Here is a 12,850-nt window from a genome sequence, read left to right on the forward strand (position 1 = left end):
CATGGCTGTTGTCACATTGTGTCACACTGTTATGCTGAATCCAGTATGTCCCTAATACTCTATGTCTGACAAGGCTGTGACCCTCTTTAAGACAGGGATTGAGTTCCTCACTGCCCTTCGCACATTGCCAGGCATCTAGTTGGGCCCTCATAGAAGTTTACTGGATAAATGGATGCATAAATGATGATAACAGTACTCAGACTGCAGGCAACTATGGAAAATATTGTTTATTTTTTTCCTAATAAAGGATGATGCATTTCTTGTTAATCAGTAAAATATCATAAAAATATAAAACTGTATTGAGTAAATAGTTGTTATAACCTTTTTCCCTAAGATGCCGTGTTGGATGGTCACAGTTGATCTGGTTTACAAAGAGTGGCAAGAATAGGTGACCAGTTGTTTCTGCTGGCTCAGCACTGAGGCGTTTCCCTGGAAGTGGGACTTTCAGTGCCAAACCTGGGAAAATCCCAAGCAAGCTGGGAAGGTCGGTCATGCAAGATGAAAGCAGCATAGTGCTGGGTCTGGTCTGGCATTTACGTACAGGGGTCAGACGTTATCTCGACTTCCCCCCACCTTGTTTCCTATTGGATCTGAAATAAAAATCCCTGTGTTAGTAAGGGTGCTACCACTTTCAAAGGGTTTCGCATCCGTCATGTAAGCTTGACTTGACTTGAACCTTATGCCATGCCTGGGAAGGAGGGTACTTCTTGCCTAATTTGCAGGTGTGACACCTGCTTCAGGCCCCTCCTGAGGCCAGTGTCCTTTCCACTATAGGTTTCCCTGAACCCTTCTACATGTCTCAGCTGGCTTTTGGGAGTGGGCAGGAATCTTACTGGGATAGAGAGGACCCTGAGATTCTAGTTTGGGCTTGATCCCCTCATTCAGGACAGTTCATTACTGCTTTGTCTGGCATGTTTACCTGCTCCTCCTTTACAGTCCTCAAGTAGGACTCCCATGAATACCCGCCAGCTGGCCAGTGCTGGCATCATTATGTGGCAGAGTCGGTGGGACACCCAGTGTGTCGGCTGCAGGACGATGCCCTGAGTTGCCTCTTGGGTTCAGGTTTGGTAGCAGGTTGGTCAGAGGATGAGCTCGGTCTGCCACTTATCATCTTAATGGTCGAGGTCTTTTGAGCATCTTTGCTGAGAAGTTACTCAAGTGATAAGTCAATTCATGGGGTGTCTATGACTCTTGGGCTCAAAGACTTGTCACACTTGTGCATCCGTCCCTAACATATAGGGATTTTGCCTAATATATAGGCACCACCTTCAGGAGGGTGGGTGTTCTGTAGCCACCCTGCCTTATTTTAAAAGAGTAAGAATAGGCTATCTTTGCCCATGGTGGACATAACTTCCAGATAGCTTTTTAGAATTCTATTACCCATGCTTTTTTTCAACACTGTTTGCCATTCTTTCACATTTTTGGAGTCGTGACCTCCAGGATAAGTTTACATAATCCATTTCCTTGTGACATGAGACTTCCTCTCACTCTCCCTAATTGTACTGAAGCAGGTCCCAGTGTTTTCCAGATGGAGATCTTCTGGGATCAGCTTAATGAACAGGGTTTAACACTGACTGTACCCCTTAAGAAACCATTGTTTGGGCTCCGAGTTGCTCTATCATATGGGTCTATTCTGGGTGCATGTGTACTAAGATCCACTGATTTTAGAGTTCTCCTGTTCTGAGAGCTGAATGAGGATGGGTCCTTTTATTTAAAAGTGAATAAATAGCTTAAAAAAAGGAGTGCTGCCCACGTCCTCTTGTAGAGTCTCCAGCCTGTGGGGGTTAAAGCAGGGGTTTTTCTGGCGCACCAGTTCCCTTTAGCATGCTTGTGTTCTTTCTGCCTCTTACCCTAGCTGTGACCCTACAAACCCTCAGAAGTGTCTGTGGCTCTGGGTTTCAATCTAGTTTTAATCTTTAGATTTGGTTTTTCTTTGGCTTAGAGACCGAAAGCGACCCAGTTGTCTGTGAATGGGAGGGTTGTTGACCACGATGTGGCCACTGCTGCAATCCACTTGATATGAAGCACCTTTGTGTCTGGCTCTCTTCTGATACTTTAACTCCTGGCACTGAGAGGGGAGGCAATGATTTGACAAGTCCGGAAAAACTTGTACCCTGAGAGATTGCCTGCATTCATACACTTCTTGGGATCTTGGACATTTATGGCCCACTTGTGTTGGGCTGCAGGCTGTACTGATCTAGAGGGTCTGAAGAGTGTCTTTGGACTAAAAATTTTGAAAACTCATGGCAGTAGAAACATAGCCTCCTTGCAAAAGTTATGTTTTCAAGAGGTGCTGCCTGGCAGCAGGAGAAAACTAGAGGTTGACTGGTTCCCAGTCCTTTTTTGTCAAACCCCTTGGGGCCAGCACCTGCTCTAAGGAAGTCAAGCCTGGTGGGGAAAAAAGAATGACTGGCAAATTCTTTCCTCCATGAAGAAGAAGAGTCATGGGTTCATTAGGCCAGTGATTGGGTGGCCTTCTCTGAATGTGTACAGATTTCTGCAGTCCCCTCATATGGTCAGTGAGCTCTGGGATCGGCGATGACTGCCCCTGCTTGAGGGCCAGTGTGCATCAGTCTGTCTGCCTGAGTAGGCTCCAGAAGCTGTCGTCCTACTGGGCCCCAGAAGGTGCGCGCCAGACGAGAGTTTAGCTGAGGGGTCCCCTGAGTGTGGCTCACCCCTCGCATGGTCTCTGCTGTCTCTCTCTCCATGCAGCACCCGGTCCTCCTTGCGCTCCCGTTTGGGAGGGCTAGAGCTCCCTGGACTGCTGGCTCCCAAGTCCTGTTCTGGGACAGGTGTTACAGGGCGGTGTGAGGGCTGAGCTCCTCCAGGGACAGGGGCAGGCCTCTGTCTGCTTTTCCAGCTCTGGATTTCTAGGTCTCTTTTGTCCATGGGGAGTTTGTCAATTTTCTGGGCTTTGGAGATCAGAGACTTTCTGTAAGTCCCTTGTAGCGACAAGAAAAAGTACCTGGTTGGAAACAACAGAATAAAGGTATCTTATTTTCATTGACTTCTTGAATTTCGGCATTACAAGGGGCCTTTGACTCCAACTCCCCATCCAGGGCAAGATCCTCCCTGCTGCACTCCTGACTGCTGGCTGGGCACCGCCTGTATTGGGGGTGTAATAACAAACTATAACAGCTAACATTTATTATGTACCAGGACCATCCTAAGCATTTTACACATTATTAACTCATCTTATGCTCCCATTTGGTTGGTACTTTGGTTTCCCCCTATGTATAGGTGAGGAAACGGAGACACTGAGAGATTTAGGGATTTGTGCAGAGACACCCAGTGGCTGAGCTGTGGTTAGAAACAAGTGCTCTGGAGTCTGAGGCTTTTCTCTTAGTTCTGGGCTATTCTAATTTAGGCAAAGTTACTTGCTTTGTAATGCCAACTGTTTGTGGAACTGAAGTGGTTTCTAAAAATATATTTTTTATTGAATCTATGGGCTGATGTCATAGCAGGCCTGTATTATCACTATTTTCCAGATGAAGAAACTGAGGCCCCAGGTGTTGGGATGGGTTTTCCAAGGTCTCCTGATAAGTTTCTTGAGCTCTGCAATGGTTAAGTCAGGGTTCCTTTCTCACTACCAAACTGTATGCAGCCTGTAGCTGACCTGGGAATTGGGAGTCTCTATCTGTGCCTAGAATCTTTTCTCTGTTGCAAGTGTAGGAAGGGAATGAGAAGGTGAGGGAAGCTGTGGTGTATGGAGAAAGCATACACCATGTTGTGACACTGGGCAACTCATGTCGCCTCTCTGGGTGTCAGTTTCTTTATACTAAAAAATATCCACTTGGTCCAAAGGACGTCTAAACTCTTTTCCAAAAATAATCCTTACATTTTTTTTCCCTAAAGTATTATAGTGGAAGGATGAGCGACTCTCTGCTTATATCTAAAAGCTTCCGGGTGACCTCACTATGGGCAAGGGGTTTCTGAAGACTACAGGAGGCCCCATGGAATCAGATTCTTTCCCATCTCAGCCCAGGTGGGGGATGGGGTAGTACCCGTGGCCATGTATGTGTTTCAGGGAAGATTCAACTTCTTTCCTGGAAACTGGAATTTTCTCAGTTTAAACCTTTCTCCCAAGCTACCACTTTCCTTCTCTGTCCATTTATTCAACCAATACTTGTCAGGTCCCTACTGTGGACCAGGCCCCAAGGATTGAGATGTGGCCCAGACAGTGCTCTTGTTCTCATGTAGAACCTGAACAGGTGTAAACGGAGGGAGCAAGGTGGATGTCAAACACCCGATCTTATGTGGGAGCTCTTCCCTGAGGAAGAAATAAGCTGAGGAAGGAGGGATGCCTCAGAGGTAGTTAGGGCACAGGTGGGGTAGGAACAGAGTCCCGAGAACAATGGCTGAAGGGTGGGGAGTGGGGAAATATGACACGGAATGGATCGGTAGGACCAGGGCAGGCAGGGGCTGGCAGACAGGTTTTGTTGTTTGTGCTTTATTGTAAAGGCTTTGGGAAGCCCTGGGAGGGTTATAAACAGGTGGCATGACTGTACTTTGACACAATAATAATGGGTTAGAGTAAAACTCAATAGAAGACTATTGAAGTAATTTGGGGTAAAAGGATTATCATGTATCCATAGTGGTGGCCATAGAAATGGAATTAGCAGATGGATCTGAGAAATAGCAGATAGAACTGTCAGGTCTCAGTGATAATCTAGATATGGACATGAGGTTGTGGGCAGTATCGTGGCTGACTCCCAGGGGGACCTTGGCCCTCAGTAGGTGGCAGTGCATGAAAAACACTCTGGAAGAGACCCAAGTGCTTTGGATGGTGGTGGTGATAGAGGGTGGATCATGCATTAAATTATAAATGTCTACAAGTGTCCTTAGACCTAACATGCCAAGTGGAGGTTGTGAATAAGTAACTAGAAAGATGTACCCAGAATTCAGAAGAGAGGTCTGGGCTGGGAACTTATAATGGAGATTTGTCTGTTAGAAATGGTATTTAACTTCATAATAGTGGTTGTTATGTCTATGGAGTGAATGTAAAGTTAGAAGACAAAAGAACTTAGAACCAAGGCTGGACTTATAACATATTAAGGACATGAACCAGCGAAGGAAAAGAAGGAGCAATCAGAGAAAACCAAGAGAATGCTGTGCTACTGAACCAAGGGAAGGCTCTCCAAGGCTGTTGTCCTCCACTGAGGCTCATTAAGATGCTGCTCTGTGTTTTAAAGTTAGTGTGTTAGTTTCTTTTGCTTTATCTGTAGATAATTTACATGCTCCTAGTTTAAGAGAATCTGTAAAGTTCGTTTATACTGCTTGAATTAATTAGACCAAGATTAGTGAGGTCATGGTTAGCGGGCTAATTATCACAAGCTTGGTGAGTGAAATCAATCTCCATTATGATAAATACAGCTCACAACTTCAGTGAACAAATGCGGTTTTCTAAAGCAAATATTCTATCATGTTGGTTTTCTAAAGCAAACATTAATTGTTCCAAAGTTACAAGTCACCCATCTTTGGAACTATTAAAATAATTCTTTCTCTACAGAGAAAAAAATCTCTCTAATTCTGTTTACTAAGAATAGCAATCAGAAATCCAAAACTTCATGATGATAATATAGAATAAGCTAACATTTAATTTATGTTCTATGGCAACTAGCAAGTAAATATTTGCTAATTTTTACCTAACTTGTCTCATCTTTTTAACAAGCTGTAATATTAAATGTTTGTCTTTTCAAAGCATGTGTCAACGGATTCTTCTGACTTTTCAAGGATCCTCACCAAGCTGTAGCCTTTAGCTTCAAGTGTGTTTTCTAGCCATGGGTAAGACAATATGGGACTGATAATTGTCTGGCCATGCTCTAAATAAGATAGAGAACAGGGGAGTTCAGTCCTTAGGCAGGTGATCATGGCTGTTTTGTGACCATGACACAAAAGTGTGGACAAAACCCACATTTTTAATGCCCAGTCTTCATGTCTCTCCCAGGGTCCATCTCCCAGGGCCTTGGGCCGAAGAAGGATTGGGGTATATACCCTTTGAGGCTTGTGCTTGTTCTTACTTGCTTCCCACTCTTCACTCTCAGGGCTCTCTCCCCAGACTAGTCACTTTCACCTGTATTATGGTCAGACTTACGTCTGAATCAGCCACTGGATTGCAAGCTTCTTGACAGTAAGGGTCCTATTTTATTCACCTTTCTGTTCCTTTAACATTGTTCATTTATCCAAGTTCTGCCTATGTGACAGGAACTGTGCTAGGTGTTTGCCATATAATGATAAGGAGAATATGTTCTGTCCAAAAGTTAATGGTCAGAGGCAAACAGAAAATTTATAACACATGGGATAAAGGAAGTGACAGAGATACACCCAGGTGATGGGGGTGTGGGGGGTAGACCCAGGACCAGAGGTAGATATGTTTCCACCTGAAGAATGTGGGTGAAGTCATGGAAAGGTTGGAGTTGGTCACATCTGAAATGATGTCAAAGGGTGAGAAAGTTTGGTAGTGGGAGGGGTATTACAAATAGAACGAATAGAGGGGGAAGGTGAAAGTGCACGGGCCTTTAGGAAAGTACAAGAAGCTTGGTGGTGTGGAGCCCAGTGTTTGAGACACGGAGTGCACACCAGTCGGGGCCGGGCACACAGCAAATACTTAGAACCCAACTAACGTTTGTGTTTGCCGTCTTGTCTCCAACCCCGCATCATAGGTCAAGGTTCTGAGGTGGCTTAGGAAGAGGAAATGGAGACAACCTAGGTTAAGCAAGTTGCCAAATTTATTAAAGGAAGCAAGCCTGCTGACAGCTCTCTGCCTAATCTTGGATTTGAAAAAGTTATGCACAATGTTGCAGTGGCCTGTTTACTACAGTTTATAAAGTGGCTGAATTTTGATGTTCAGAGTGGTGAGATCCTGAGAATGGAGAGGAGCTAAGTCTTGCCTGTGGGTACATGACCAAATTCATGGATTTCTTTGCCTAGAGAGTATGGGCTGGAGAATCCTGCTCCCGTTGTGATTTATGGTGGGCTTGTGGACCAGAGCTGTCCCATCAGTAAGTGGGACTAGACCACAGCTTTGCCTAACTTCTAGGTGATGAACACAGCAAAACAAGGGGCTCAATAGGAGAGTGCATGTCAAGAGCTTGCTTTAGGGAAACGCAAGGCATTGTTTTTGTTGTTGCTGTTTTTCTGGAAAAGGCAAATGCAGAGGGTTTAGGCTGGAAATATTAGAAATAGTCCCTGGGCATGAATGATTGATTTGGCTAATACATGTGTGTGTGTGAGTGTGTGTGTGAGTGTGTGTGTGTGTGTTTTGAGTAACATTAAAAAGTTGGCTATTTCATGCAAAATTTGAATTTCTGGGAAAAATTGGAAGCTCTGGAATGCTAGACTTGATCTTTCCTGTTGGCAATGAGAGGGTGGGGCTGAGAAGGTCTTTCTCCCTCTGTCTGTATTTTGCCTGTTTTCCTGCAGTTGCTCACCTGTCCGGGTAGGCATCTAGCATGAGACTCATGGGCTAATAATAAGTAAAGGACTACAGAGCTTTTCAAAATGATTCCTTACACAAAACAAAGTTTGTAAGGTCACAGAGGGTAGGAATGATCACTCCCGTTTTTGACAGATGTCACAATTTAGGCCATGCCAGATTTGGTGGCTCTGTTACTCTGGCTGACCTGGGACTCGGGTCCATTTATTTGCCTCCTAGCTTATTGCCCTTTCTATCCTGGCCTGGTCTGTCTCTGAAATGGTAGCCTCAGGGATCCCAGGAGGAGTCAAACTCCTGACTCCTGGGTGATGAAGATGGCTTAGTAAGGGGAAATTGAGAGTTCCAGGAAGAAAACAGACCCCATGCTCAAACCTTGGGAGAAGAGCTGCAGCCGGTGTGAGGAAGCAGATGAGGTAGAAAGTGGGGTCGGAGAGCTGGCCTTCCATCACCCAGTAGGGGTTGGTGGGGCTGTTGCAGGTGACACAGGTGGCATTGTATATGAGGGACACCACGAAGTACATCAGGAAGCTGCCTGCAAGAACAAGCCCATGGATAACGGTCTGTGGAAGGAAAGTAGCAAACACTGTTGAAGGTGTAGCTTAGATTAGGAGGACAGTGCAGTCATGCTACTTGGCTAACTTTGTTTTAAACTTTTTTTTTGAAATGCAAGACACATATAATAAATTCAGAAAAGGTTGCAGTTTAATGAGTCACTATAAAGCAAATATCCATGTTGCTGCCACCCAGAACACATACCTCAAGAGCCCCTAAATCTCCTGTCTCACCCTTGATTTGGGCAATAAATTCCAAGCTATACTTTGTAGTTTTATTACTTATCTGTGCTTCCCTATGTAGCTATTTTTTAAATGTTAGATCAATAGAATATTTTATGTGATTGTCTTTTTTCACTCAATATTATGTGTGTGATGAATCCATTTTTTTCCACGTGACTGTTCATTTTCAGAGCAGTGCAGTGTGCTGTCGTCTGATCTTATTTTTTCCTGTTTTGTGCTTCTTTCTTTTCCCATTCTTGTCCTCTTTTAAACTTGTTGATTAGTTGGTATAATTTTGTTTTCCCCCTTTCCTACTTTAAAAGTTATACACTCTATTTCTGTTCTTCCAGGGATTACTCAATAAACAATAAGCAATCTTAACAAAGTGTAAAGTTTATAACTACTTTTCCCTCTTGAATTTCACAAGGGCTTTAGAGCACTTTGTCTCCTTCCTGATTTACATTTTACTGTGATTGTATATTTTAATTCTATCATCTTTTTAAAGCACACAAGTCATTATTATAGTTTAATATGGTCAATATTCATTAAGGTTTCTATGCTTTCATTCCTTCTTGCATCTTGGACTTGCCATATAAGATTTCTTTCCTTTTAACAATCTTTAGAATTGTCTTTAGTGGGAGTCTTCTAGTGATCTGTGTTCTGATGCTTAATTTCATTCTCATTCTTGAAAGCTATTTTTGTTGGATATAGAATTCTTGTTCAGCAGTCATTTTCTTTTAGTATATTGATGGTACATTCTACTGTCTTCTGCTTCTATTGTTGTTATTGAGGAGTTAGCAACTCTATTTGTTGTTCCTTATAAGGAAATCTTTCTCTTAAAATCTGGCTGCTTTTAAAGAAGTAAAAAGCTAACCTTTTCAAACAATAAGGCTTCTCTCTCACTTACCAACTTAACATTTCCCTGTATGGCCCCGGAAGATGACTGGTTAGCCAGAGACGGGTAAGATTCCTCAAGGGAGGAACAACCTAAGACAGGCACAGTCGCAGGGGGGCCATCAGGTGAGAAAATGGGGATCAACAGAGGTGAGGCTTAGAACCTCCCCCCCCCATTCTGAGAGAAATCTTCCGCATACGTGGATGTTTTATTGCCCTTGTCTAGCTTGGATTAACACATAGTCTACAGGCACACACCTGATCATCTACATTTGCTCTCTTACAACACTAAACTATGTTTTCTACCTTTATCTTGTATCTACCTACCACTTCAGCATTTTATTAAAAATAATAAGAATAAAGAGAGAAATGTGGTATCCACATATAAATCAAGTATAAAAACCAAATGAGTATTCATATTTGAACTGACTGTTTATAGTTCATAATGCATGAGCAAAACCGAAAGTTTCTGTGATGACTGCCCTTGTACTGTTCACTATGTAACTTATTCATTATGTAAGAATTTGTTCTCCATGTAAGAACTTGTTTGTTATGCTTCAGAAGATTGGAGACTGACGAAAATTAGGCTTGGGGTGGATTAATGATTGTGCATTGAGCATTGACCCCCATATACAGAATTTTATTGTTGTTAACAACCATTTGATCAATAAATATGAGAGATGCCCTCACACACACACACACAAAAATATATATATATATATACATACACTTCCAATTGTAAAATAAATAAGTAACCGGGATGTAATGTACAGCATAAGGAATATAGTCAAAATATTGTAACAACTTGGTATGATGATAGCTGGTACCTAGAATTATCATGTATATAAATGTTAAATCACTGTGTTGTACACCTGAAACTAATGTAATACTGTGTGTCAACTACCCTCCAATAAAAAATAATTATCCAAAAAAAAAAAATCTGGCTGCTTTTATGATTTTTGTCTTTAGTGCTCTATAGTTTCCTTATGATACAATATGTGTGGATTTCTTTTTATTTATCTTGCTTGGATTTTGCCAACCTTCTTGAGTCTGTGGATTGATTTTTCATCACTTCTGCAAAATTCTCAAGTTGCTATCTTTTCAGATATTGCCTCTGTCTCATTTTCTCTTCCTTTTCCAAGATTCTGATCAATTGTATGTTAGACCTCTTCATACACTACTACACTGTCTATATTTTTATACCTCTTAATTTTCATTACTTTTCCACTATTTCATATTCTGAATAATCTCTTCATGTCAGTTCACCAATTTTCACTTTCAGCTGTCTAATTTGCTGTTAAGCCATCCACTGAAACTTAAGTTATAGTTATATTTTTTTACTTCTAAATGTTTTATCGATGTCTTCAACTCTGCTGGGTTACTTTATATAGTTTACCAATCCCTGCAGATATTTTAAAGCTTATTTTTTATTTAGTAAATGTAGCTTTTCTATAATTTGTATGTGATAATACTGACACTTGAAATATATATATATATATTATCCTAATAGGTTGTGTTTCCTTGAGAGCTTGCTGATTTTTGAATATGTGATGCTTATTGCCTTTGAAAAGTTAGTAGGGACTTCTCAAGGCTTCGGATGAGATATCTTTCTTTAGAGAGGGTGTGTGTTCACTGTATATTTTACGATGTCCTTGTTACTGTCAGTCTTCAGTCACTTTAAAATGAATTCACAGCTCAAAATTTGGTTACCCACATGATATCCACCCTCAAATCTTACTGCAAATCTGTATGAGGCCAGCCCATGGTCTGTTTCCCAGGACAGGTCCTTTATACCGATTTTGCTCTTCTTTGTTCAGCATATAGGAACAATTCCTGCACTCCCTCCTGGGGAATATGGTCGGGCAGGTGCATTTCTGGGCGTACCCCTTACCCTGAAGGTGTAGCCTTGGATGCCTGTGTTTTGATGCTGAGCTTTTTGCTTAGCCAAGTCTGCCAAAACAAAGTTCATTTTGGGCAGGGTTGCAAACACCCTGAAGGAAGCAGGCTGTGGCTCATCTTGCTTCTCTAGAACCCTCCTTACCCAGAGGTTTTTATCTTCACTATCCTGTCAGCTTTTTAATACTTTTAAATAGTTTTCTTTTTAGAAATATCCATTACTTTAGTTGTTTTCAGTGGGAGAGGTGATCTGAATAATCCAGCCCCTGTTCCCAAAGATGAAATCAATTAGCTAACTTTCAGTTGCTTTGGTGGGGTCTGTGAAAACTGACATAAAATTCATGTTAGATTTTCACTCAGGGAAGAAATAGACCCTCCCCTTACTTCAAGCACTTGCAAAAGGAAATGCAACTTTCATAATTCTAGTAGCTGACTCCTTTCCCAAGAGTACCAGAAATCACCAGTTATTATTGGGAGACCTGGTCTAGAGATTCTTTGGGTGGATTAATAATGCTGAATGATGAGTGAAAGGAACAGGTTCCCTCTTTCAAAGTAGATGGATGCAGTGCTTTGAGAAAGTGGGCTGAGCCACCTATCAGAGAGTATACAGAATCTTTAGTCTCATCACTGATTTAATACACAACCACAGCCTGGTTATGAAAAGTTAAAAACCTAATTTTTTTTTTTGAGAGGGCATCTCTCATATTTATTGATCAAGTGGTTGTTAACAACAATAAAATTCTATGTAGGGGAGTCAATGTTCAATGCACAATCATTAATCCAACCCAAGCCTAATTTTCGTCAGTCTCTAATCTTCTAAAGCATAGCGAACAAGTTCTTACATGGAGAACAAATTCTTACATAGTGAATAAGTTACATGGTGAACAGTACAAGGGCAGTCATCACAGAAACTTTTGGTTTTGCTCGTGCATTATGAACTATAAACAATCAGTTCAAATATGATTATTTGTTTGATTTTTATACTTGATTTATATGTGGCTATCACATTTCTCTCTTTATTATTATTATTTTTAATAAAATGCTAAAGGTAGAAAACATAGTTTAGTGCTGTAAGAGAGCAAATGTAGATGATCAGGTGTGTGCCTGTAGACTATGTGTTAATCCAAGCTAGACAAGGGCAATACAACATCCACGGATGCAGAAGATTTCTCTCAGAACAGGGGGGGTGAGGTTCTAAGCCTCACCTCTGTTGATCCCCATTTTCTCACCTGATGGCCCCCCTGCGACTGTGCCTGTCTTAGGTTGTTCCTCCCTTGAGGAATCTTACCTGTCTCTGGCTAACCAGTCATCTTCCGGGGCCATACAGGGAAAGGTGAAGTTGGTAAGTGAGAGAGAAGCCTTATTGTTTGAAAAGGTTAGCTTTTTACTTCTTTGCATATTTATGCCCTGTGGCTTCTATGCCCAGCATTTGTCTTGAGGTATCTTTACCACTTGGAAGAATTATGATACTTGGTAAATTTGATATGAGGCACGAATTCTATTTAAGGGTTGTAATTAGGAAGGAAGAAGAAAAGCTATAGAAGTAGCAGGCAGAAGAAAACATGGGAAGATTATTTCTTTGACATATCTTCTTGTAGAGTAACTTCGGCATGTATAGGTTTTAAACTACTAATTAAATTGCGCACACACATTAACATAATAGGAGTATAGTTACATAACCAAAGCATACCTGTAGTTACCAGCCATCTCCAGTGAAACCAAGAAAACCAGTTAGGCACCTTAGGCATTTGTGAGAACTTATCTATGATATGGTGGATATTGTCCAACTGAACTTGAACAGTCTGAGAGAAATCAGAAAAATTAAAACAACCCATTCCTGGGGAATGTTCAC

At 41.7% G+C, this 12,850-nt stretch overlaps 1 protein-coding gene across 9 annotated transcripts in view; it reads right to left on the bottom strand.

Annotated features, from left to right (window-relative positions):
• Positions 1 to 212: 212 nt before the first annotated feature.
• Positions 213 to 12,850, bottom strand: part of ATP10B (ATPase phospholipid transporting 10B (putative)) — a 294,689-nt gene continuing 282,051 nt past the window's right edge. For 7 of the 9 annotated variants that reach the window (XM_057491415.1, XM_057491433.1, XM_036919532.2 and 4 more), the window contains 2 exons: positions 7,808 to 7,995; positions 213 to 2,965 (listed from right to left, as the gene is read on the bottom strand). In XM_057491415.1, the coding sequence (XP_057347398.1) occupies positions 2,509 to 2,965; positions 7,808 to 7,995 (645 nt within the window). In that variant the 3' untranslated portion in view covers positions 213 to 2,508. The remainder of the gene's footprint in view (positions 2,966 to 7,807; positions 7,996 to 12,850) is intronic. The other 2 variants (XM_057491426.1, XM_057491430.1) reach the window with 2 other exon arrangements.

This window comes from Manis pentadactyla, chromosome 2 (assembly GCF_030020395.1).
Source record: "Manis pentadactyla isolate mManPen7 chromosome 2, mManPen7.hap1, whole genome shotgun sequence".
Taxonomy (NCBI): domain Eukaryota; kingdom Metazoa; phylum Chordata; class Mammalia; order Pholidota; family Manidae; genus Manis; species Manis pentadactyla.